The sequence below is a fragment of the Acartia tonsa genome, chromosome 4, assembly GCF_053477335.1.
Source record: "Acartia tonsa isolate MP-2025a chromosome 4, ASM5347733v1, whole genome shotgun sequence".
Taxonomy (NCBI): Eukaryota; Metazoa; Arthropoda; class Copepoda; order Calanoida; family Acartiidae; genus Acartia; species Acartia tonsa.
In genome coordinates this window covers 3,678,145-3,705,235 of record NC_137263.1, presented here as the reverse complement: position 1 = coordinate 3,705,235, position 27,091 = coordinate 3,678,145, and the positions used below count along the sequence as shown (strand labels likewise).

The 27,091-nt window shown below is 34.6% G+C and overlaps 1 protein-coding gene across 1 annotated transcript; it reads left to right on the top strand.

Moving 5' to 3' along the window:
- The first annotated feature begins 798 nt into the window (after positions 1-798).
- Positions 799-26,213, top strand: LOC145315719 (uncharacterized). The gene is made up of 15 exons (XM_080155753.1): positions 799-933; positions 1,370-1,473; positions 1,905-1,950; positions 2,292-2,356; positions 3,251-3,315; positions 3,819-3,930; positions 4,236-4,276; positions 4,588-4,642; positions 4,951-5,353; positions 7,110-7,238; positions 8,264-8,362; positions 14,337-14,386; positions 24,592-24,670; positions 25,277-25,345; positions 25,856-26,213. Exons 1-15 carry the CDS (start codon positions 841-843, stop codon positions 25,937-25,939), a joined length of 1,494 nt encoding a protein of 497 aa, XP_080011879.1. The 5' UTR covers positions 799-840; the 3' UTR covers positions 25,940-26,213.
- Positions 26,214-27,091: the final 878 nt, after the last annotated feature.

Here is a 27,091-nt window from a genome sequence, read left to right as displayed (position 1 = left end):
AAAACACACTGTATATATTATTAAATATTATTACTATTATTGTAAACGCTGACACAACTTAACAAATCCATTGTAGATTTTTTTTATAATATTGTAAATAAAAAAAAACATTGTAAAAATGTATTTAATTATGTATACACAAAGTAACTGATCTAGTTATGCCATATTGTATTAATAAATGATATTCAATCTACTTTAATGTATCTTTATTGTAAAAAATAACAATGATTGCCTTTTAAACCATGTTGATCAAATTTTTCTGTTTGGTAGGTACAAAGATCTCTAAAAGTATGGTATTGGTAATTCCCATTTTCTGAGGTCTTGTGAGAATTATTAACAAATATTGACATTTTCAAGTGAAAACTACTTTTTTTTTATTTCCTAGGGGCTAACTATTTAGCAAAGTTGTAAATTATGCACAAGTTTTATTTTATTTTTCCGACTGCAAAATTTTCTTTCCCCCTCCGTAGTTTTATCCCCGAAGAGGAAAAAAAATGTTCTCAGTACTCTTTATTTTTTTTACCCCTCCCATATATTTTTCTAGTTTTTTTCCCTAATAATTCCCCTACAATTAAGTACATACTCTCTAATTATTTACCCCCCCCCCCCCCCTCTCACATATTTTTTTTCTCTCTCCCTTTCAGAATTTACACACCTGCGATTTAGTTTTAATATTTATCTATAGTTTGAGGGTTGTTGACAAAGGTGAATAATATATTGCACTAAAAAATTGTTAATTTAGCCCATTGCCACTCTTAAAAAGCAGAAACTATTACGATTATGAACTATTTCAGACCTATTATATGTACCTACTACATAGTCCCCAAGGCTGTGGAAAAAATGGGAGTAAAGATCAAAATTCCTCCTGAGGACAGGGATTTGTTGGTCACGGTCAAGAAGAAGATTAAAGTACCTCTGGATGAAAAACTTACGGTAAGATATAAAGATATTATTGATTTAGGTATTTGGCTACAGTTTAACCCGATACTGTGGCGTAATACGTAGCGCAACTGCTCGATGTCGGAAAGGTAATAGGTTCGAATCTCGGCCCGACTCTGCGTAATAACTAAAGACGTTAAAATGGTTCCTACTGCTCCTATGTCAGGTGCGCGACATAAATAGTTTTAGTAGGGGGGAATGCATTGACCATGCACAGTCAGAACTTCTAGACAAAGTTTGTGCAATCAAAGAGTTGGTTGTCTATTGAGTGTTACCTTACTTAATACCCTGGGCGATCGAGTGGGTTACAGTAACAGAATATAATACGATGCTATAAATAATTTTTCAGTATGGCTGAGAACCGGTTCTAATCCACCGGATATTAACCGATTTCGAAGCCATACTGGAAAAGTTGTTTATTTTGGTTCAGGACACACCGCTGCCAGTTGTTGAGTCGTACCTGAAGAGCCATGTCTTTAAAGATCTCGTAGAGTTGGAGGGAGTTCTCATTAAATATAAAGACATTCAGATTAAGTAAGTTTATTTGAATTTTTAGTATTAAATTAAAGAAAATAATCGTGTTTCATATTTTCTGCTAATGCAGTAATTAGAATTATATCTGCCAATTTAGAAGAAGTATGTTTGTCTGTCTTTGTGAATTTTTTTCGTAAGAAATTCAACTTTTTTTAGCTTGTGAGTTTGAAAAAATAATTTCCCGTATCGTTCGAAACCGATTTATATCCGGTGGATTAGAACCTGTTCTCAGCCACACTTAAAAATTATTTATAACATTGTATTACAGACAATTTTAACGAATTTCAAAATAAAAATCCTAAAATTAATACCAGTTTTCTTAGCCCAGGCTTTCGGCCTCTCAAGTCTATCAAAACTGGTTTTAATCTTATAATATTTATTATTATATCCGCGGAAAGCTGTTTATTATTTATATTGTTGCATTATTTCAGGGGCATAAAAATAAATCCACCAGATGACCCCTGTGTAAAACTTCGGGTAAGGAATATTTGTAATCTATCATTCAACATTAAGTCAGCACAAAAAAAAATTGTCTTTTTAAAAAAAATATTATTCACCCATTAACGAAGTTAACTGTCTTTAATAGCGAAGCAGACCTCAAGCCCAATTTGTTTTACCGGGTTAAATACCTAATTATTGCATGTCCCCACCCAAATGACCTTGTGCTGACTTTCAATTGGACCTAAAAAAAACAAATAGTGTCGGAAATATTATACATCCAAGGCGCTACAAAAGAGCAGACGAAAAAAAAGATCCCCAACAGGGGGATCGAGGTAGTTGTCTGGCTTTACATCTATATTTATAGATTTATTATTTAGGCTATTTTCACAGTTTTAAGAATAGAGCCTGGTAGACGATTAACAGCAAAGTTTGTCGGTGCAAGGTATAATAATAATATTATTTAAAAAACAAGGCGGTTTCCCAAGTCAGGGGCTGTCATTCAGCCAATTAATTCCATTTGAAATTGACGAAAACTAAATATTTTGTTGGCGTATAGTTTGTTAAAACTTGTTTTTTTTTACAACTGAAGGGAAATGGGTAAGAAGGGTGAGAATTGTTTGACACAGTCACTTTCCCTTGTCCCTGTTACGAAGTATATTTGTCTACAGTGGAATGCTTTCAAGGTGACCGATATTTTCTTGTATCGACGTCACTTTTGCCCGTTTGATGGGAGTCGGGTAAGAGATAGACCCTAAGTTTTTTTTTAAAGTTTTGTTGTGCCAAATATCTTTCTATAGACATCTTAACATCCAAGATTGGTCTACTGTAGCTTTCCTGGTGACTTGGCAAAGTCAATACTTGGCATTAGCGTTCGGTCACCTTAAAATCATCCGACTGTATATAAACATGGTATTTTTACCATAACAACCTTACTAATAATGTAAATCCTAATGACAAATCTTACAAAATATAATTTCTTCATATAAATTAAGGGGTGTATATTCTGCAAAATTGACCCTACTAAAGGACGGGGGGATAAATAAAAAATATGTAAAATGGAAACATTTTTTTTTCCATTTTTCTCCCCTTCTTGGTGAAAAAAACTGAAAGAATATAAGGGAGGGGGGGTAATATGAATAAAATAAAGAGTCCTGAAAATATTTTTCCCCATCCTAGCTAAAAACCCAGGAAGGAAAAAAATATAAAAATTTGCAGCAGGGGAAAAAATGAATCTTGTGCAGAATATTTATATACACCCCTGTATAAATTTTGAATTAACAAAAATCTGCCTGTAAGTGTTTCCTTCATGCTAAAACATAAAAAATTTATCTTCTAGAGATGGATTGTTAGTGTGCAATGGATTTGATTTAGCTGTTCATATCAAGGACAAGAAAAACCTAGGTAACTCGAGTAATTAATAGGGAGGGGGGATGGGGGGGGGGAGGGGAGCTGTGACACATTTGCGTATACTGGTTGTATATGCTTAAGCTTTGCACTTTTATAAAATGATTTTCATATCAGGCGGATTTTTTTTTATCCCTAATAACTAAAAATTCTTTAAGAAAGCCTATTCATATACGCTGTTACGCAAATGTGTCAAAACACCCCCCCCCCCCTTTTTAGATCACAAAACCTTAAATATGTAAACCATAATAAAGGGCGCCATTTTTTATGATTATTTTTCGTTAAGGTTCTAAGACTCGAGTAGAAGGCTAATATTTGGCATGACATTTACTCTAATGGGGTACAATATGTAACTGTGAAGTAACGGTTGCAAAACCGCTGCTACTTTTAAAATTAAACATTTTTTAAAGTATTAATGTTTTAAACATGTCCCACCTATACCAAAAAAGGTTTGTCTTTTAAAAAATTACTTTTAATTGAAAATAATTATTTATATTTAGGTCAGCATTTATCTCCAGGTTCTCTGATTCAATACACATTTTCAAGTTTTAAAAATGAGAATAATTTTCTTATTTTGTATGGCAAAAAACCAATGGTGGTTCCAAAAACAAGGTAAATTTTCTCATTTCACTTCAAATTCCAAAAGTGACGTTTTAAGTTGAGACTTATTTCCAGTATGACTTCCAAACCGATTAATATCCGCTGAATGAAAACCATGTACAGCATCGTATTACAGACAATTTTTCATGAATATTAAATTAAGAATCATATGATTAATACTAGATTTGTTAGACTGAGCCTTCGGTCCCTCGCGGCTAACAAATTGGTTTTAATTTTATAATTTTTATTCTCATATCCGCGGAAATCTGTCAATAATACGATGTGATAAACAACTATCTATCTACTATTTTTTTTAGTATCAGCTTGGACAAGGACAAAGAATCACAAACTTCAGATGGTAACTTTTTCTCTTAGTCAAAACAAAATTTAGTGTTTTTAATTGGCATATTATTTATGAAAATTGTTAGCAAGGGAGGGGGGATTGGCAAAGTTTTATGACCATGTTATCTTATTCGTTAGCTCAAAAACTTTTGGTGCTTTAATAACCTTTTTGATTTGTTGATATCCAACTTTTCAACCAATGAGAAGTCGTTATGTTATCATCATTGGGGTTGTACATACATCTATTTAGTCCATTGACTTATTACTTTAGAATATTAGGTATAAAGCTAAATTTGTTATTACTCAAATATTTTGATGATTTTTTAGAAGATGTGACTTCAAAGAAGAGAAAAAAAGAAGGAAATGATCAATCTAGTTCTAAGTAAGTTAAAAGCCAAGCTTTTCTATAAGGTTCGTCCGTCCGGAACGGTTAGCCCTTTTCATTAACTTAAACATGTTACAATTTCAAACTTTGCATGATGATTTTTGTGACAATTAAGTACGATTTTGTTACTAGAAAGTCCATACACTTCTATTTAAAACATGTTGATTTTTTTACGTTTTTGACAACAAAATTTTGTATACTGTAATTTTCTTATTCATTGAGTTTCAGTGCTCGACAGACACTTTATGGGGAAGCACCAAATATTTTTGTTTAAAAGTGCTAAGTACAATCTGTTTTTCTTTTAGTAAACGAATGAAGCCTGCAGTTGGTAGTGTTGCAGCTAATACTGAAGTTAATAGTCATACAGACAATACTGAAGTTGATAGCGTTGCAGCCAATACTCAAGTTGATAAAGTTGCAGCCAATACTAAAGTTGATAGAGTTGCAGCCAATACTAAAGTTGATAGCGTTGCAGCAAATACTGAAGTTAATAGTGTTGCAGACAACACTGATGTTGATAGTGCAGCAGACAATACTGAAGTTGATAGAGTTGCAGCCAATACTAAAGTTGATAGAGTTGCAGCCAATACTGAAGTTGATAGAGTTGCAGCCAATACTAAAGTTGATAGAGTTGCAGCCAATACTAAAGTTGATAGTGATACAAGTATTACAGCATCTAAAGATATTTCTGGTGAAGATAAATATAAGGTTAGACCTGTTGTAATAGCGCAGAACAGGAATCTATCTAGACATCTTAATCTTTATAATCTTTATTTGGATATAGTCCCTTTCGTGGCAACGCTTCTTAAAAGGACTCTCCACAGAAAAATCAACTTTGGATTTTTGAAAATCTAACCTGAAATTATTATTCTCTGTTCAATTTTAGGCATTTTTTGTTTTTGTGGCATCGCGATCGAAGCCCTTTGAAATTTTTTACCTCCTTTAAGTGAATCCTCCCGCCATTTAATTTGTGCTGCTTTAGTGATTTTTAGCTTCTATTTTTGCCGCCGTTGCCGCATTCATCGCCCTTCTCCGCCGCTACTCCGCTATACATTGCTGTACGTCGCTTGTTAATACATGCTCCCCTCTCCCTTGTTCAGAAATTAAATGGAGGCTGGGGGTGTTGTGTATAGCGATGTACGCAATGTATAGCGGAGTAGCGGCGGAGAAGGACGATGAATGCGGCAACTGCGGCAAAAGATGGTTATATTTGGCGGAGGCGAACACAAAATGGAGGCGGCAGGATTGTCCAGTCAAGGAAGAGGATAAATCGTAGAGCGGCCGGTTGCAATGGAGCAAATGTTCTTTAGCGGCAAACATATATTGAGTGGAGGAAAGTGTAGTATATATTGTTATAGCGGCAGTACAAATAGGCGGCGGACAAAATTTTCAAAGGGCTTCGATCGCGATGCCACAAAAACAAAAAATGCCTAAAATTGAACAGAGAATAATAGTTTCAGGTTAGATTTTCAAAAATCCAAAGTTGATTTTTCTGTGGAGAGTCCTTTTAAGGGGCGTTTCTTCGTTTTTTTTACTGTAGCTTTTCTCCTATTTCTAGCTCCTGCGGGGGGCTCTAGCACTGCGGAGCCAATGGCCTAACCCTGTGGGGCAATCACTTAACCCAATATAACCTTGCCTAAAATAACCTATCAAAAGCCATTTAAAAAATAAGACGAATCTTGCCACGAAAGGGACTATTCCCCTTTATTTCCTTACCTAATACTTATAATGAATCGATTTTCTGTCAAAGTGACAGGGATCTAAATAGTTAAGACAATGGGCGATAAATCTCTAAAGATGAAACACAAAATTACCTCTTCTATAGAATAAAATTAGTGGTTGAAACGTTTGAGCACTCAACTTAATTTTTCAACCAATCAAAATTCCTTCCCCAAGTCCCCAAAGTTGTTAAGAAAACGAATAAGAAATTTTCAATATAAAACTTTTGGGGACTAGTGTATTAAACAGCCCATTGTCCCCTCTCTCTCTGGATCAGTGTTGACATCATGTTTGAACTGAGTGCCTACTCCTAATCTCTTTATCTCCTTTAATCTCATAGAAAGTGATATGATGTCCTGGCAGGGAGGGAGGAGTCATTGGGCTGATTATTACACTTGTCCCCAAAGTTTTATACTAACGGTTTCTTATTCGTTGACTTAACCATTCTTTTTGGGGACTTAATTGAATTCTGGTTGGTTGATTCATTATGTTGGAAGTCCAAACGTTTCAACCACTAACTTTAATCTACAAAAAGGGTAATATTGTGTGTCATTAGGGATGTACATCAATTTATCGGCCATTTTCCTATCTTTTTATATCCCTGGTTGCCTGTTCTTTCCCCCTCCTTTGCTGACTTGTCCCCCCCCCCTGTGACCCACACAAACTAGGATTAATCATAAAATTTTAATTTACTATCAGCGTAAAAGCTGTCCATAATACGATACGATAAATTTATTCTATTTAGGATTTGGCCGTGGAAGGTTATCACCCTGGCTTTAGAAAAAATGTTTTATCTAAAGTTTGTCCCCTCTGTGGCAAGATTTTTACAAGAGGCTATGACATGAAAAGACATCTTATCAGATTTCATAAAGACGTATATTTTATTTTTATTTTAAGCGAAACTTTTCTATAATTAGGGTTGGTATGTCTGTCCGGTACAGTTAGGTTTTTTTTAAAATTTAAACAGGTTAAAATTATCCTATCGATTTCAAACTTGCACGATGGTTTCTCCAACAAATAGGTACGTTTTAGGAAGCGTAGCAACTTTATAATCGTCACCAGAAACTCCGTACGTCAATTTAAAACATGCTGAGCTGATTTTTTAAATACCTATTCCTATTTCAATAAGATACACCGTTTTGATCAAAGCATCTCTATAATTAAGTCCTAGAAATGTAGGTATGTCCTTAAACAGTATGCTGTATTTAAGAAGCTTTGCAACAAATTTACTTACAATTTTGTTTAGACTTATGCATTAATATTCTGCTTATTCAGTTCTGCCACTCTACAAGAGTTAATGTTCGTTTAAAAAGAAACAGATAAAAATTGAATTATAGAAAAACAATAAATTTTTAATTATTATAATTTGTATACCATTAAAACCAAAAGGAAATTAACAGGGCACGACAGCCGCGCGTCAGTCGCGTGTAAGCCTCAGTGAAATCGTCATATTACAACTTTAGAAATTCAGCTGAATGTCTAAATCTGTTCCTAAACAGACAATCCATCTTTTCCAGAACTTTTTGCTTGTCACACTAGCTGTTTTGAATTTGAGGCTTATGTGCGGTTGAGGCGGGGCTGCCAAGCCCTGAAACCCTATTATCCAATCTTAGGCCTAAACTTGGCAGGTCATCTACTAAAAGCAAATATATCTAAAGCTGTGTTTTCTAGTGTTCACATTTTAAAACCAATTTAAACAAATATTTTACTGCCTTCTCGTCATTTCTATGGCTTTGGGGACTTCCAAATTGATGGTTCCTAAAATGTGGGTCTCTAAGTTTGTTTAATTGTTTGTGTAATTTGTTCATTACGCTAATAGATACACTAAACCGCACTAAAAATAATCTAGAGATACATTTATTAAGTATTCATTAAAAATATTTTTTTATATTTTTTCAGGATAAAACGGAGAAATGTGATTTTTGTGATAAATCCTTTAAATGGAAGGGTGACTTGAAGGAGCACATGTCCGTACATGGAAAGGGTAAAGTTCATAAGGTAATTCAGATAAATCCTTTGCTTGGAAGGGGAACTTGAAGCTACACATGGCCTTACATGGAAAGGGTAAAGTTCATAAGGTAATTCAGATAAATCCTTTGCCTGAAAGGGTGACTTGAAGCTACACATGTCCGTACATGGAAAGGGTAAAGTTCATAAGGTAATTCAGATAAATCCTTGCTGTGGAAGGGTGACTTGAAGGAAAACATGTCCGTACATGGAAAAGGTAAAGTTCATAAGGTAATTCAGATAAATCCTTTGCTTGGAAGGGGAACTTGAAGCTGCACATGGCCGTACAAGGAAAGGGTAAAGTTCATAAGGTAATTCAGATAAATCCTTTGCATGGAAGGAGGACTTGAAGCTACACATGTCCGTACACAAGATAATTCACGAAATCTCTTAATAGAATTAAGACATTTTGTACATTTTTGAGAAACCGTTGAAATAGTTAATTATGACTTATGATTTTTTTCAACGAATATGAAAAAAAATCATAAAATTAAGAATAGTTTTGTTTGCTTTGAGGGGCCGAAGGGTGTTAGTCTTATAATTTTCCATTTTAATATCCATGGAAAGCTGTCTTTAATACGAAGCGATAAATATTATACTATTCTTGCATTATATTAAGTGTTGACGCTATGTGCAAATATTTTATACGTACATTAAGGGACGAACTAAACTATATGCAAATATTTAGCATTTTTTGTCCAGTTCATCTTTAATTACCGAAGTAATTTTAAAAATTGTCATTAATATTAGATATTTTTAATAGTCGCAAGCAATTTAATTTATTTTTTGGCTAGGTATTAAATGATGTATGTAATTGTTAAAATTCATAGTATTTAATTTATTTTAAATCTCACTCCTGAAAAAGATGTACATTTTTTGTTTTCTAAGAAACATGAATCTTTAAGTGTTTTTAAGAAATATCATGAGAGAAATGCAGGGATCTAAAGGGATAAGACAATGGCCTATAAATTGATGTACATCCCCAATGATGATACACAAAATTACCCCTTCTGTAGATTATAGTTACTGATTAAACACTTAACTTGAAGAACCAACTAATAAAAATTCAATAAAAGTCCCCAAAGTTGTCAGGCAAACGAAAAAGAAAACGTTATTAGTAAACTTTGGGGACTAGTGTAATAAACAGCCCAATGTCCCCTCCCTCCTTGAGAGAAATGCGTCGTCTTTAAAATTCTTAAAATCATGCTTACTGTTTAGTTTTAGTTTTAAAAGCGAAGCTTTTCTATAATTAGGGTCACCCCGTCCGTCCGTAACGGTTAGCTCGATAAAAAATTTGTATGATATAATTATACCATTTGTCCGAATTTTGGAATAATGATTCCTAGAACGACAAGTATCATCACTTAATCAAATCCTATAAATGAAGTAATGTCCTCTAACTTCATCCTGTATTTACGCAATTTTGGTTAGTCTTACAAATTTATGAATGTTCTGCTTATTAAGTTCTGACACTCTTCAAGAGTTATTGTTCGTTTGTCCTTTCTTTCTGATTTTGGATTTTCGCTTTTATGGATGATGTATTCCTTGTTCGTCTTACATTTGTCATTGAAGCATCGTGTAAATTCAACAAAAAGTGGTGATATTTTCAGTAGCGAAACTTCTCTAAGAATCTTAATATTTTCTTTCCAGTATGGCTTTGAAACCGATTAATATCCGGTGGATTAGATTTGGTTCTCAGCCATACTGAAAAATTATGATAAGGTCAATATCAGTTTTTTTTATATCTGCAGAAAGCTGTTTATAATACGATGCGATAAATAACTATTCTAGAAGAGTAAAACAAAGATTTTCTGAAAATTGTAAATTTTTAGTTAACTAATCTTCTCTAAAATTCGTTTTGTCTATCAGTCCTTCCTTAATGCTATGGGGTAAATGTAATTTTTGCGTCTGCTATTTAAATTAGACAGCTGGAATATTTGGTAAACATTCCCTGTACCGATAAACAACCAGTATATGATTTACTTTGGCCGTCTGTCTCTCGGGTCATACTTTAACAAATACTAGCGGCTTCGCCCCTAGCCTCTAGAGGCTTTGCCCCTAGCCTCTAGAGGCTTTGCCCCTAGAGGTTTTATCAAACTAATTTTCGTGTTTTAGATTTTAAAGAAAATAAAATAAAAAATTTTGTTGGAGGGGGTATTTTTCATTTTTTGGGGGGGTTAGGGGTGTCCCACGCCCCCCCCCCCCCCCGAAAATAGTTATAAACCTTCCCGGGACCTATGAGAAGCTACCCTGTAAAGGAGAACCCGATCGGTTCAGTGGTTAGCGAGATCCTTCGCTACAAACAGACAGACAAACAAACAAACATCGTTCTACTTTGTATTATTGATAAATGCCCTTTTTTGTGATTTTTATAATTTATTGTACATTTTCCCTTTAATTGACAACTTAAAATCGGGTATATAACTCACTTGTCCGTTTGTCTATACATAATTTTTTTTTATCCTTGTTTTTATAAGTCTTATTTTAAATTTTAAGTACCCCAATAATGAGACAAAAAACACTAAGTTCTAAATAGCTGAGTGTTTTTATATTTGTATTTATGTACGTGCATGTAGGGTAAGATCTCTTGAATGGCTTCATTTTCATTAAAGCTAAATATAGTGTAAGTTTTAGATTGTCTACATGTATAAGCAAATTAATCGGATCAAGGGAAGAAAACGAAGTAGAGGGTTTTATCCCTTTTCTAGCCCCTGCGGGGGGCTCTTACCCTGTGGGGCAATTATTAACATCTACCTAACCTAAACTACAGGCTGGCCACAAACATGCTATTTCCACTATTCCCGCTATTTCCACTATTTTTGCATGCTATGCATACTATTCCAAAAAATTATGCTATTTCCACTATTGTCCAAAATTGCATACTATTTCCACTATTTTCCAAAAAGTAGCGGGTTTTATCGCATTTCCAAAGTAGCTTTTATCCCTTTCTGGCCCCTGCGGGGGGCTTTTACCCTGTGGGGTAATTATTAACATTTACCTAACCTAAACTAAAAATAACCACTGAAAAGCTACTGTGAAAATACGACAAAAGCTTTTTTTCCCATGATCCAATTATTTATTCGTTAGCAACAAATATATTTCTCAAAAAAAGTACATCATTTGATTTGTTTGTACGATTGCTTAAAAATCGGACAGAAAGCTTTAATTTGCTAGTTCACTCAGTGTAAAAGTGTTTTTCTCAGGGATCAAGGGGTCGGACAATGGATTGAATATTCGGGAATAGTCCCTTTCGTCGTTTTTTTTTAAATGGCTTTTGATAGGTTACATTGGGTTAGGTGATTGCCCCACAGGGTTAGAGCCCCCCGCAGGGGCTAGAAATAGGAGAAAAGCTACTGTGAAAAAAACGAAGAATCGCCCCTTATAGAGCGTTTCCACGAAAGGGACTTTACCTGAATATTCCATATTTTAGTTGTCTCGGACTTTGAGGACTCGCTTAAAGTGTTTGTAAATGATTCCGCAGGTTCTAAAAAACTTTGGGGACTAATTTTGAATGACGTCACGCGAAAATCAGCTACATACAATGATAGAAATTTAAATTAGTTCAAGGGTGATAAAATTTCCAATATAAAATGCGCTAACAGAAAATCTTTGAATTTCTAGAATTATCTGGTTTTCCAACCTTCAGAGTCACAACTGTAAGCTTGATTTAATTGTCCATTGTCCTATCCCTAGATATGCTTCATATGAATGACGTCCACGTTTTTACTCACTCTTAAATACTTCAGATCTTATTCAAATAGTGTGTCTACACTATAATTATCTTTTTCTGTATTATTATACATTTTTAGTCTTCTATAATACAAAGTAGAATGATGTCTGTCCGTCTGTCTGTCCCTTAAGATCTCGGTAACCACTAGACCGATCGGATTCTACTCTTCAGGGTATATACCTACTGGTCCTGTGGTTGTTTTAGGCTATTTTCTGGGGAGGTGGGACACCCCTAACCCCCCAAGAAAATAAAAAAAATCCCCCCAAGGCTAGAGGCGAATCCGCTAGTATTATATAAAGCAGTAAGGTTTTGTAACCTATTAATATCCTCTGGATTAGAACTGGTTCTTAGCCATACTGAAAAATCATGTATAGCATCGTATTACAGAGAATTTTCCACAAATACTAAAATAAAAATCATAAAATTAATACTATTTTTGTTATCCCTGGCCTTCGGTCCCTCGGGGCTAACATACAGGTTTTAATCTTTTACCTTTTCTTTTTATTATGAGCGGAAAGCTGTCTGTAATACGATGCTATAAATAACTAATTTAATTTTGTATGTCTACCGTACTTTATCTCTGTTAAGTTTTCCGCTGTTGCAAATATTTTTTCTTGTTATTTCATGCGCTTTTCCCATGCGCTGGCCGATACACATTGTAGCTGGCTGGCAACATAAATAAAAAATCCAGGGATCTAAAGGGATAAGACAATAGCCGATAAATTGATGTATATCCCCAATGCTGATACACAAGAATACCATTTCTGTAGATTAAAATAAGTGGTTGAAACGTTTTAACACTCAAATTAATAAACAGACCAATCAAAATTAAAAGTCCCCAAAGTTGTCAAGCTAACGAACAAAAAACGATTGCAAAACTTTGGGGACTAGTGTAATGAAGAGCCCATTGTCCCCTCTCTCTCTGCTGGCAACATAAATAAAAAAAATCAGAGCATAGCGAAAATTTCTTCGTGATTTTATCTGCATTTTTATTTGCAGTTACTACATGATGCAAAATTATTTTTTCCCGCGTGTATGTGGCCTAATTTGACGGCAGGTCACATTTTGGAGGGAAAAAAAGTAAGAATAGTTATTTATCGCATTGTATTATAGACAGCTTTCTGCGGATTTTAAAATGAAAAAGATTGAAAACAGTTTTTTTTAGTACTGAGGAGCCGAAGGCCAGGCTAACAAACCTGGTTTTAATATTATTGTACATTTTTATGTTTGTTGAACTGTATTAAGAGAGGGGAAATCCGCTTATAGAGAACCCGTAAAACTGAGTGTTTAAAGTAAGCTGGAATAGTTATTTCTCACATCGTATTATATAACAGCTTTCCGCGGATATAGAATGTACAATTATAAGATTAAAACCAGTTTTTTAGCCCCGAGGTGCCGAAGGCACAGGCTAAGAAACTGGTTTTAATCTTACGATTGTACATTTTTATATTCGTAGAAAGCTAAATATTATACGATGCTAGACATAGTTTTTTCGTATGGATGTGAACCGGTTCCTATCCACCAGATTCGAATGAATACGAGAAATGAATTTAAATTTCTAGCAGGGATTTAAAAGGATAAGACAATAGCCGACAAAATTACCCTCTAAAATTAAACTTTCAACTTATTGAACCAACCAATCAGATTTCAACAAGTCTCCCAAAGTTGTTAAGACAACAAATAAGAAAACGTTATTATAAAACTTTGGGGACTAGCATAATAAAAAGGTCAATGTCCCCTCTAGGGATGGCAATCCGGATCCGGAATCCGCCAAATTTTTGGCCAATTTTGGAATCCGGATCCGGAATCCGTTTTTTAATAGCAGATTCCGGATTCTTAATTCAATTGGTAGGCTAAAATTAGCGTCTTAAGTTTTTTCTTTCAACTCCTCCTCTTTGAAGGCAAAGATTTTCATCATTATATTTAATATCTTTTAAAATCTGGTTCGATTCTCGGAAGTGAATTATAGAGAACACCAAGAACATTGATTTTTAGGACATATGTAGCACCAAATTTTTAAAAATTTAAAAAAAAATCCTTTTAAAATATTGCTAGAATCCGGAATCCGCCAAAAATAAGAATCCGGAATCCGCAAGGAATCCACCACTTTTTTGACGGATTCTTTAAGAATCCGGAATCCGAATCCGGTCCAAAAATTCGACGGATTGCCATCACTAGTCCCCTCCCTCCCTGACATTAGTGAAATTTTGTTTCTAAATTTTTTTCTTTTTTTAGTGCGACTGTGGGGAAAAGTTCAAATTCAGAGATTCATTGGTTTTTCACAGGTAAAAGCTTTTTTTCGACACTCGTATTTTTTGTTTTATAAAGCTTAGCTGCTTCCTATTTTTGTTAATTAAATTTTACGGTAAAATTGAACTTAATCCATTAATCTTTCAACCCTTTACGAAATACTCAAAACCTAAAAGTCCGCGGAGTAGCCTCTGAAACGGATCCGGCTTCACAACACTGCACATAAGCGGGTTAATATTTGAGGCTTATGCGCAGCTGAGGTGAGGCCGCCGAGCTCTGATATTTAAGTAAGTTTGGGATAGATTTATACAGAATTTTTGTTAAAAGAAAGCTTTAAAAATTTCACATTCAAAAGCGTTATTTTGTAAATTAAAAATATTTTTTGTCCGTGTAACATCCAAGTAATTAAATACCTATCGATTTTTTTCATCCTTGTTTTTTTATTAATCTTTTAACATTATTTTTGTATATTGCTACGCATATCATCTTACAAAAACATATATCCTAGTTATAAGTGTTGCGGATCCACTTTATTTTTTTAGCAGCGATGCGGAGCCGTTTGATTTTGGTGCGGCTCTGGCTCCGCGGAACCGCCTGTGAAAATAATATCTCCAGCTCCGGATTTTGCTTCGGCTCCGACCAAAAATAAAGAAAAACTGAACATATTTTTTAAACATATAGTAAAATCCGTAAAGGTTCTGTGTTATAAGTTAAAAACAGAAGTAGAACGATAAAAATTTGTGTTAACTTTTTAAAAAAAGAATTTTGTCTATAGTTCTTTTCAATAAGAAATGCACATATTTAGTGAATATTATCGTTCTACTACTATTTTTAAGCCTTAAAACACACACCTTTACGGATTCTACCCGAAACCTACCCCTCCCTTTTTGATAGAAAGGGACTTAAAAAACTTAAAAGGGGCATTTGCACACGACACAACAGAGTTACCAAATTTGAGATAACCCGGAGCCGTTTTTTAACAAAAATAACGGCTCCAGCAAAATATGGCGGCTCCTCGGCTCCGGCCCTGCAACGCTGATTTTTAGTGACTCCGGCACTATGTGCCCAGAATTCCAAAATAAAACAAAAACTCATAATTCTGTTAATTTTGCTTCAAATTGGGTAAAATCTTTTGGGTTGGGTCACTAATTACCCCAAGTTTTGGTATCTTTAAAAAAAACGGCGGCGGGATCGCCGCTCCCGCCGTTAACCGCCATTTTCCGCCGCCAAAAAAAAAACATTATCTCAAATGATTCCAAATTGCCTAATTCGGCGAGAATTGCAAAAAAAAATTTGGCGGCGGCGGCTGTAAACGGCGGGCCCGCCGTCGTTTTTTTCAAAGATACCAAAAATTGGGGTGATTAGTGACATCCTAAAACGATTTGGGTCTCACTCTCAAATGATTCCAAATTGCCTAATTCAGCGAGAAATACATTAAAAAAAATATTTTGGTTGTGGCGGAAAACGGCCGTGAACGGCGGTTCCGTCCTGGTTTTTTTTTAAGTTACACAACCCAAAATATTTTACCCAATTATCTCTAAAACTAAGGGAGTAGCGCCCCAAAAAAAATTGCTGGTATGTAGTGTTTCAAGTCACCACATTTTAACCCCCCATCCCCCCATAAATAAATTATCAATGAAATACTTATATATCAATTGATTTGTTTCAGGGAGGGAGTGGACATTGAGCTGTTTATTACACTAGTCCCCAAAGCTTTATAATAACGTTTTATTATCCATTGGTTTAACAACTTTAGGGGCTTTTACTGAATTTAAATTTTTTTTTTTCAAATGTTGAGTGTCCAAACGTTTAAACCACTAATTGTAATATACAGAAGGGGTAATTTTGTGTATCATAGTTGGATAAGTTCATCAATTTATCGGCCATTAACTTATCCCTTTAGATCCCTGGGTTTGTTGACATTAATAACTTGAAACAAAGAAACATGTTAATAACATTTTGTAAAATAATTTACTGTAATTTTTCATTAAAAAATTTATCTGTTATTGCTGCGCTACTTATAGACAAAACAATCCTTGTTTTAAAAACAAAAGCGAATACATCACAAATCACCCCGAAAGCACTAAAAACTTTAATCCAAAGGCCTTGCAGTCAAAGGATTGATTGTCTGCAATAGGGCCTTTATCAGGAAGGAATGGGACATTGGGCTGTTTATCACTCTAGTCCCCAAAGTTTTATAATAACATTTTCATGTTTGTTTTTTAAGTGGAGTGTCTTAACTTTTCAACCACTAATTGTAATTTACAAAAAAGGTAAGTTTGTGTATCATTATTGGTAATGTACCTTAATTTATCGGCCATTGTCTTATCCTTTTAGATCCCTAGGCCTTCATACTCATAGGCTCTATATATGTATAATATATATTTATTAACAAATTGGTTTAAATCATTTAGTTTCTTTACAAGTTTGCTTAACTCTTTTATTTATTTAGAGCGTGTATACGGAGTGGATAAGGTTTTAGGTTTTAGTTTTATCAAATTGAAACATTTAAGATGATATTCATTTGATTTAAAAACAATATTAATTGATTAGAAGCAACAGGTTCGATAACATAGCTTAAATAAATATTCCTAGGGGTGTGCATGGGGGGTCTCCCCCCACCCTCCAGTGGTGGGGGGGAGGGGCAAGACTTTAAGCATTATGAATAAGGGATTGTATAAAAAAATTGCATCAAGAACTATAAATATCACGATAAATGATTTGTAAAAAGTTATTTCAATTCGTCTTTATTATGTAAAAAAATGCTATAAAATGGGTCCGACCGCACCTACAAAAATGCGAAAAAAAATTTTCAGCTAACGAGGCCGCCAGTGAAACCAACGGGATTCATTCACTGAGTGCCTTGGTTAAACATGTGTAAAGGTCTGATATGCGGCCTCGTTAGCTGAAAAAAGATCAAATTATTTGAAGTTGAGAGTATTATGACAAAATATTATAATTCCTGCTTCTTTAGGGGGGAATGCTTTGACATCAATTTTTTCATAAGTTTTGGAAGTAAACGTATAAAAATTAATTTAAAATCGTATAGTATATTCAATAAGCTTTCAAAAAAGGTATAATATATTACTGTAGCTAAATTTTTGGTAGTTTGACGATAATTTAAAGTTTGCATATAAAATGTAATTTCAATAGTCAGGCTTTATTACAAAATCATAAATATCTAGGTAGGCTACTTCTAAAGGCTGTAAAATCATAAGTAATTGATATTTTCACCTCTTGCTTTGGGAATCCTTCTCAAATATGACAAAGATTAACCTTAAACTATAAAAATGGTCAATATCCAAAATTGCATTTTTTGGAATCTTGGAGTTTTTGCATTGCCTGGGCACATAGTGTCCGGCTCCGCGGAACCACCTCTAAGAAAAGTAAATTCGGATCCTACCAAAAATAAAAAAAAAACAATAAAAAATTTCCTAATTTTTTTTGTTAACAAGGATGAGAACATCCATGAAAGCGAAGCTCTTAAACGGTAGGACCAACGGATAATAACACTTGTATCAGATCAATTGGATAAATAGATCACATAAAGCTTTGTTGTTAAAAAAGTAAAAAAATTAACATGTTTAAAAGAGACGTACGGACATTCTGGTAATGATTATAGAGTTGCTACGCTTTCTAAATGGTACCTTACTACTACAAGAATCACCATGCAAAGTTTGAAATCAATAGGACAATTCTAACATGCCTAAATTAACGAAACAAGCTATCCGTTTCGGACCGACCGGCCCACTTAACTTTCCAAATTATAAAATTTAAACGTTAAGTTTAATCAAGGTATACAAAAATTTCCCAGATATTTTTTAGCTACCCCCGGATCCACGCTTCTAGAAGTGTATCCGGCTCCGGCCAAATTGGATTCGGCTCTGACTTCGGATCCGCTACACTGCTAAATATAACATGCTAATATTTAAATTTAGCGACCCTTATCAAGCTCAGCTTTCTTTATCAATTTAATCTTCATATGTTTAAACTTTAATTCAATTGAAACAAGAACAAATATGTTCTTAAGTAACGAAACATTTCGAAGAAAATACAAGCACATCATCGATTCAACAAGAATTAAATATTAACAAAGATTAAATAAAATCCTTGTCAGTCTGACTGTACCAAAAGATCTCGCTAACCGCTAAACCGATCCGATTTGGTGCCACCATCCCCCCCTAGAAAGAAATTAAACTAGAGATATCTTTAATCTATTTCGAATATTTATATTTTTTGAGTTTGAAAAATAGAAAGATAAGGGAATTAATAGGGAAGGTGCTTTATTTTTTAAACTCAAATTGTCACTCTAGCAATAAATGTATAAGTATAGATGGGGGACTGCCATTTACACATCCAGCAAATTTACAGTGGATGTGTTTATGCCAGTGCATTGGATGTATTTATGACAAACTAAATTTTTACTGTATAAATGACAGTAAAATCGATTCTCATGCCATAAATACATCCAACACTGGCAAAAACACATCCCATATTTTTATACATATGTCAAAAATACATCCGACACTGGCATTTACACATCCATACTTTTTCATTTATATGTCATAAATACATCCAACACTGGCATTTATACATCCATAGCAATTTTACACAAAATGATAAGAAAACACACTTGTATATTATTTGAGTTATGATATATTTGTCAGGTTAAAATAAAAAGCATTTTAAAGATTTAAATTAAAATATATTTGTCAGATTAAAATAATAAAAAAACATTATGTGTTGGATTGTTGTGACGATCTTGACCTTGTCACAATTCTATATATTGGTCTACCAAAATCATCAACCAACAAGTCAGACATATCCCCACTTCCATATTGATTGTGGGGTCTTGGAGGTCCTATCCCTTGAATCCCTGTACTTCTATTGTTAAATCTCCTTAATTAAAGATTAAAGAAGAAGAAGAAGCCATGTGCCCCCTGCTGATGACAGCCATCCCCATCCGGGTAGGAGCTAGGAGACCAAGCAACCTGAATCAAGCAGGCGCCCCCATGGAGTTCTATGCACCCTTTGCCATCGCCATTCCACCCTTGGGAACCATCAGAGTCTGCCTAGGCCTCCGTGTCCAACTACCAGCCGAGACAGAACTAATCCTGCAGACGAGGCAAAATTTCCAGCGGCGGGGCTTGGCCGTCGCCAACCCACGCCTAGAAGCCAACCAGGAGCTGACCATGCTGATCACCAACCACAGTCAGACCGAGCAACGAGTGTCCCAGGGAGCCTGTGTAGCCCGAGCTGTCCTCCATCGAGCTGTGCCCCAAGAACTGCCTGTCCGGCGCAGGCATAGGCTGTCGTATCCCCAGGTTCAAGGCCTGGTGGCTCAGGAGCCACGCAACCCTTGAAGGGGAGGTTGTGGTAATACGACACCCAGACGGACAGGCCGTTTACAGAGTTGCTTCGCTGTGACTTATGATAACAAACCCCCAGCACTAATCCTATTATATCACCATCTATCTCATGACCGCTGTTGACCCCGCACCCAGCGGTCAAACTAGCCTGCCTAAATGTGGGGAGGGGACTCAAACATGCAACTATCACGAGTCCCTCACGCGCTTATATAACCGGGAGGCGTTGCCTCCCCTTTTACCACCGCTGCCCCCACAGCTTGTCTACCGTCTGGAGCTAAGCCCTAGCGCCCCACACCCCCTTCAAACCTAACCATTGTTATAATCTGTTGTATATATATAGTAAACATAACTTGTAAATATTATTCAGTTTAAATATATAATTTCTGTATGATTGAATCCTGCTTGTTTGTTTGGTAGAATAATTAAAGGCTAGGGCTCGTTGAATCCGAACTCGTTACCCCGTGGGCCGAGAACGCTCGGCTTACCAGAATCGTCTATCAGTATCTAATTTAGAATTTAATAAACAAAATTTTTACATTTTAAATTAAAAGCCTTGCAGGGTTTTTCCGACAGGCTGATGGAATAAGTAAATCACATATTGGATGCTTAAAGGTATATTCTCAAAAATTAAAACCGTCTATCTTTAATAGCAGATGGTGAATTATGTTTTACCCTCAGACGGACATTTCTAATTAAAGAGGGGCTTCGCGTAAAAAATATTATATTTAATAAAAAAGCAAGGTCAGCCAAAGTGAGAATTAGGGTGCTTTCCCATATCGAGTGCATATCGAGAAATGAAAATACACTTCCATATTTTAGAAATAAATTGTAAATAGGGTGCTTTCCCATATCGAGTGCATATCGAGAAATGAAAATACACTTCCATATTTTAGAAATAAATTGTAAATTAGAAGAGATAGTATTTTTTTGCATAAGCCTAACTCCTGCAGGGGGCTCTAACCCACCAAGGTTTACCCTTGATGTGCCCTTACTCTTGATAAGATATTAATTATAGAACATATAGAATTTCTTAGAAATTTTAAAGCTAAACAAGGATGACATCATTTATAAGTCCTTAGTAAAGCTAATAAACATTGAAATCTTTACAATAGAATTTATATAATATCTTTGATAGTAGATGCATATCAAAGCATTCCAACAGACGGACGGACAAAGTAAGTTCATCAGTATGGGGATGTTTTTAATTCCAGCCATTGATCTTTTATAACTGAAGAGAAATTCACGTTTACTTCTTTACGGTTTCTTTCAGACAGACAGACAGACATTTCAATTAGAGTACCAAGAAACATATGATAACATCCATAAACTTTGTAAAGTTCATAAAAATAGACGGACAATATGGTTAAAACATTAGATGTCAATAGAAATATATACAGTAAACTTAAAACATAAAATACCATAAAATCTAATTACTAAAACTTTAGCATAATGGACGGACTGACTGACAAAGTTAATTAAATATATATGATGCTTTTTAGTCAGCGAAATCCTCACAGACAAATTTGCTTTTTATTTTTAATTTTAAGTAAATCATAATTCTGATTTTGTACCAGACAGACATACAAAGTTCAAGTAAGATTTTCTGCTAAAATATTTTTTAGTAGAGAAGCTACTCTATAATTTATAATATAATAATTTTTCCCAATAACTCGGACCCTAAGGCGGCCTGAGGACGCTTCGTCATATCTTAATAATTGCATTAGCCTTCTACCTTTCCAGTACGGATATTTAATATTCTCAAGAGCATTACAGACCAGCGAACAACGTGAGCTGTAGGCTAGTAATATTATATAGCAATAATTTGACCACCTGCGGAAATGTATTGATGTTTTGTAGGGAGCATCTTGAGAAAAAGGGAAGTAAATAGGGGGAGAGTAACTAAAATAGGGTAAAAAATTTAAGACCTATACATACTGTACAAAATATAATTAATTGTAAATAAATATTCATATAAATTAATCTAGATGTGTATTTGCCAGTGTTGGATGTATTTATGACATATCATCGAAAAAGTATGGATGTGTAAATGCCAGTGTTGGATGTATTTATGACATATAATTGAAAAAGTATGGATGTGTAAATGCCAGTGTTGGATGTATTTATGGCATAAGAAAAAGTAAGAAAACATTTTGCCAAAAATACATCAACTGTAAATTTGCTGGATGTGTAAGTGCTATAGCCCCGTATAGATGTATAATCCAGAAAACTATTGGCCCAAGTGGTATATATCCTTTTCGTCTGCTAGCAAATTGGGATCATGGAAAGAAAACAAAGTAGCGGGTTTCGTCGTATTTTCCCTGTAGCTTTTGTCAGTTTAGGTAAATGTTTGTTAAATATTGCCCTGCAAGGTTAGAGCCCCACGCAGGGGCTGGAAATGGGAGAAAAGCTTTTCATGATCCGCAAATTGCTTTTTGTTCTTTTGTAGATACTCGATTGTGTTTATATTTCTGACGCTATTAGCTGATTTCAAAGACCAAAATCAAAATCGGGACAGGGTCCCTGCCCTGAGGGGAGAGTTAGATACAGATTATGCCCCGTGTATTCTTTATTTTAAGTACCATTGCACTAGTTAACTGGGAGGGAGGGGACATTGAGCTGTTTATTACACTAGTCCCCAAGTTTTATAATTGCATTTCCTTATTCGTTGGCTTAACAACTTTGGGGACTTTTAATGAATTGGTTATTGTATTAAGTTAAGTGTGCCAACGTTTTAACCTAAAATTGTAATCTACAGAAGGGGAAATTTTGTGTAACGTCATTGGGAATGTACATCAATTTATCGGCCATTGTCTTATCCCTTTAGATCCCTGCATAGTTATGCAAATTGTTAAAAAAACACGTGTAATCAATATTTTATGCTTCCCGATCAAATTATACTCATTAAATATTTATATGGCTCCATAGTCAGGCGGCAGGGAGGGGACACTGGACTGATAATTACACCAGTCCCCAAAGTTTTACAATAAATTTTCGTTGGGATAATAACTTTGGGTACTTTTGTTGAATTTTTATTGTTTGATACATTTACTTTTTAACCACTAATTGTTATGTACAAAATTGCTACTTAAAAAATTTGAAAAATCATGAATAGCATCGTATTACACACACTTTTCCACAAATATTAAAATAAAAAATTAATACCAGATTTTCATGTTCTCTAATGAAATTAAACTCGCAGCGGGCTAAAATAACGTTAACGATCATAAGATTAAAGCCAGTTTTTCTTAGCCCCGATGGGCAAAGGTTTGTGTTAACAAATCTGGTATTAATTTTTTTATTTTCAATTTTAATTTTCGTGGAAAAGTGTGTGTAATACGATGCTATACATGATTTTGCAATAAGGCTGAGAACCGGTTCTAATCGTGTGGAATTAAGCAGATTTCTTTCTTTTTCAATAATGTTGTCTGTGTCATTGAAAAAATCAGGGATCTAAAGGTATAAGGCAATGGATGAAAAATTGAAACACATCCCCAATGATGATAAACTAAAGTTTCCCCTTTATGTAGAATAAAATTAATAGTTTAGAACTAGGGATGGGCCGGATATCTGGCAGGATATAAAGCCATTTAAAATATCCGTTTGGATACAGTATATTGAAACTATCCGGATATCGGATATCCGGTAATTTGCCGGATATCGAACGTTGGCCAGATATCCGGCCGGTACCGGATATCCGACATTAGAAATCAGTCGGATATTTGGTATCCAGCCAAAAAAGTATCCGGCCCAATTCTATTTGGAATTAACCATCCAAATTCAATAAAAGTACCCAAAGTATAAGATATATTTGTTACAAATCTTTGGGTACACGTGTAATTTACAGTCCAATGAGCCTCCTTCCCTGGATAAAATTTAAAATTCTAAATTAATGCTGTTGATGAAATATGAATGTGTCATTGATAACAGGAATCTAAAGGGATAAGACAATGGCCAATAAATTGATGTACATCCCCAATCATGATACACAGAATTACAATTAGTATTAAAACGTTTGGACATTTAACTTAATGAACTAGCCAATCAAAATTCATGAAAAGTCTCCAAAGTTGTTAAGACAACGAATAAGAAAACTATTTATAAAACATTGGGTTCAATGTCCCCTCCCTCCCCCCTGCATTGCAGATAACGCATTGCATAAGTTTAGATTTTATTTTTAGATAATTAATATATCTTGATAGCAAATTTCATAACTTTTTAAAAAGCGAAGCTTTTCAATTATTAGGTTCGGTCCGTCTGGGACATTTAGCTCTTTTCGTTATTTTAGACATGTTAAGAATTGTCCTATCGATTTCAAACTTTGCATGGTGATTCCTATAGCAGTTAGGTACGATTAGAAAGCATAGCAACTCTATAATCGATATCAGAATGTCCGTACCCCCATTTGATTTTAACCTTTTTAACAAATTCTTATATGATTCAATTATCCGAATGATCTTATTTTTGGAATTCTGATTCCTAGGATAACAAAGTTCAAAGTTATAATACAATGAATAAGAAAACGTTATGCTAAAACTTTGAGGACTAGTGTAATAAACAGCCCATTATCCCCTCTCTCTCTCTCTGCATTGCATAAGTCGATATTTTATTTATAGTTAATAAGTTTATCTTGATAGGAAATTTCATAACTTTTTAAAGGGCAAAGCTTTTCTATAATTAGGGTCCGTCCAGGACAGCTAGCTCTTTTCGTTAATTTAGACATGTTAGAATTGTCCTATCGATTTCAAACTTTGCATGTTGATTCTTCTAACAGTTAGGTACGACTTAGGAAGCGTAGCAACTCTATGATCGTTATCAGAATGTCCGTACGTCCATTAAGACATGTTGATTTTTAACTTTTGATTTTTTTATAGGAAGAAGTGTAATAATGAGGAGCCGACGCACAAATGCGCCAAGTGTGGAGAAGGTTTCTACAAATCAACTTGCCTTACTGTAAGTATCCTTATAATAAAGTAAGAGGATGTGTGTTTTTAAGTTTGTACCGAAGGATCTCGCTAGCCGCTGAACCGATCGGGTTCTCTTTAACAGGGTAGCTTCTCATAGGTACCATCACCTACTCAAGAGAAATCACAAAAAAATCGAAAAATAATATTTTGCGTAGAGACTGGAACTCAACATAGACAATTATTTCTAAAATTTGATGTTTGAAATAAAAAATAAACATTTAATGCCTCTAGGGGCGTAGCCGCTAGTTCATATTTAGTAGTAAGGTTTTTTTTTGTCTGAACCTTACGATTTCGATAACTACTAAACCGCTTGAGTTCTCCATTCTATGGATGCTACACTTAATTCCCTGCGATTTTGGTATCTAATATTAAATCTAAAACCATATTTTTAAGAATGGATGTAGAATATACGTTGATATTATGTCATAGAAAAAATTGTCGACAATTTAGCTTGCTCGTTTATTGGTCAGTTTGTTCACACAGTTGAAGGGGAGGGAGTAAGGGGGGGAATCGTTATTTTAACCCGCTGCCTGTTTCACTTTATTAGAGAACATGAAAATCTGGTGTAAGATCCTATATCCATTGTTTTTAGAGACATTTACTTCAACACAAGGGTGTAAAACCATTCCAGTGCCAGTTTTGTCCGCGCAAATTTTATCAGGTGAGCCTAATATGCATACTTTTTTCCAGGGCTCGGCAGCCAAACGTCAGCCGCGACCGCGCCTTAAACATAAACCATTTGGATGCTTTTAATAAAATGTGTAAAAAGAGGGATTGCCATAGTTCGTTTAGGTTTCGACTTCCAGTTGATTTTTAGAATTGTAAATTATTGATTTCTGTAAGACTTACAGGAGGCTGACTCGCGGCTGCCGAGCCCTGGTTTATTCCATTACAAGAATCGGATTGCGTGGTTTATTATAGTTATATGGCTGATGAAAAATCCTGATTTGAAGGGATCTAATATTTTTTTTATCATTTACATAATTTTTATCATAAACCATACGAGTATGATTTTTATACCTAGGAATTGGCGATTTTAACAATCAAATTTTTTTACGTTTTAAGTTTAATTGATTGGTTCTGTGTCCATTATTGGGGATGTTCATTAATTTATCTGCCATTTTCTTATCCCTTTAGATCCCTGTTTAATAAGTTTGTATATACGTTTCAGGAGTCAACACGGAAGCATCATTTAAAAGTATGCGTTAAGCGCGAAGCAGTTGAAAATCCTCATTTGTATAAAAGTATAAAATAATTGTAGGACGAAGTTTTATTTGTCAGGGAGGGAGGGAGGGGTCATTGAGCTATTGACTAGTCCCCAAAGTTTTCTTATACGTTTTCTTGACAACCTTGGGGACTCTTATTGAATTTTCATTTGTTGGTTTCTGCCAATAATTGTAATTGTAAGGGGAAATATTGTGTATTATCATTGGGGAAGTATATCAATTTATTGGACATTGTCTTATCCCTTTAGATCCCTGTATTTTTTTCGTTATTATGACACTGTTACATTGAAATATATATTTTTTTCTTTATGAATTTTAGTTTATTTGAGAGCGCCCATTTAACAAAATATTAGGTAGAATAAAAATTGAATTTTAAAAGCGAAGCTTTCTTATGTTTAGGGTCACAATATTTTTGATGATAATTTATTGTCCTCTCGTTATCAAACTTTTGACGATAAATCTTAAAATAATTGAGTGTGATTTAGAAAACCCGCGATTGTGGCTCAACACGTAGCGCATCCGCTCGACGCCGGGGAGGTGATAGGTTCGAATCTCAGGCCGACACCGCGTCATAACTAAAGACGTTAAAAATGGTTCCTACTGCTGATATGTCAGGTGCGCGACATAAATACTAAGAGTAGGGCCCATAAACAGGCGCAACTCACTACTATGCACACACATTGCACAGTTAGGACTTCTTCGACAAAGGTTGTGCAATCAAAGGGTTGGTTGTCTGATAGATGTTACTTAACCTCCCATTACATGTGGATGATGCTCTGGATTCTCTAGATGGTCACTTAAAGGACGCCTGCAAGAAATACCACGCTTTAACTGCTGAAAGACTGCCACAAGTAGACCCAATGCCCAAAATTTAAAGCCTTCAGCTTCAATAACAAAAAAGTTCAAGGCATTTCAAAATAGCATTTTTTGTACAATGAAAATTTGAAAGATTTCCAATGCTCATAAAAGAAAAAAACTATTAAATTATGTCGCCTAGACACAAAATTATAACCTTATCTTTGTCAGAAATTTAGATTGCCGGTAACTGATTACATTTTTATAATAAAAACACCACATTTCATAGTCAAGATCTATGAAAAAAATTCGATTTAAATTGCATTTTTAAACGAAAATCATAGCGGAAACAAAGGGGGAAACTAATACAAGCTTAGCTGTGATTG

Excerpts from the sequence above, each read along its gene's own strand:
- LOC145315719 (XM_080155753.1), top strand. The coding sequence starts at position 841 with ATGGGAGTAAAGATCAAAATTCCTCCTGAGGACAGGGATTTGTTGGTC. Across the intron at positions 2,357-3,250 it reads GCAAAGTTTGTCGGTGCAAG|AGATGGATTGTTAGTGTGCA; the intron begins GTATAATAATAA and ends TTTATCTTCTAG. Across the intron at positions 4,277-4,587 it reads AGAATCACAAACTTCAGATG|AAGATGTGACTTCAAAGAAG; the intron begins GTAACTTTTTCT and ends ATGATTTTTTAG.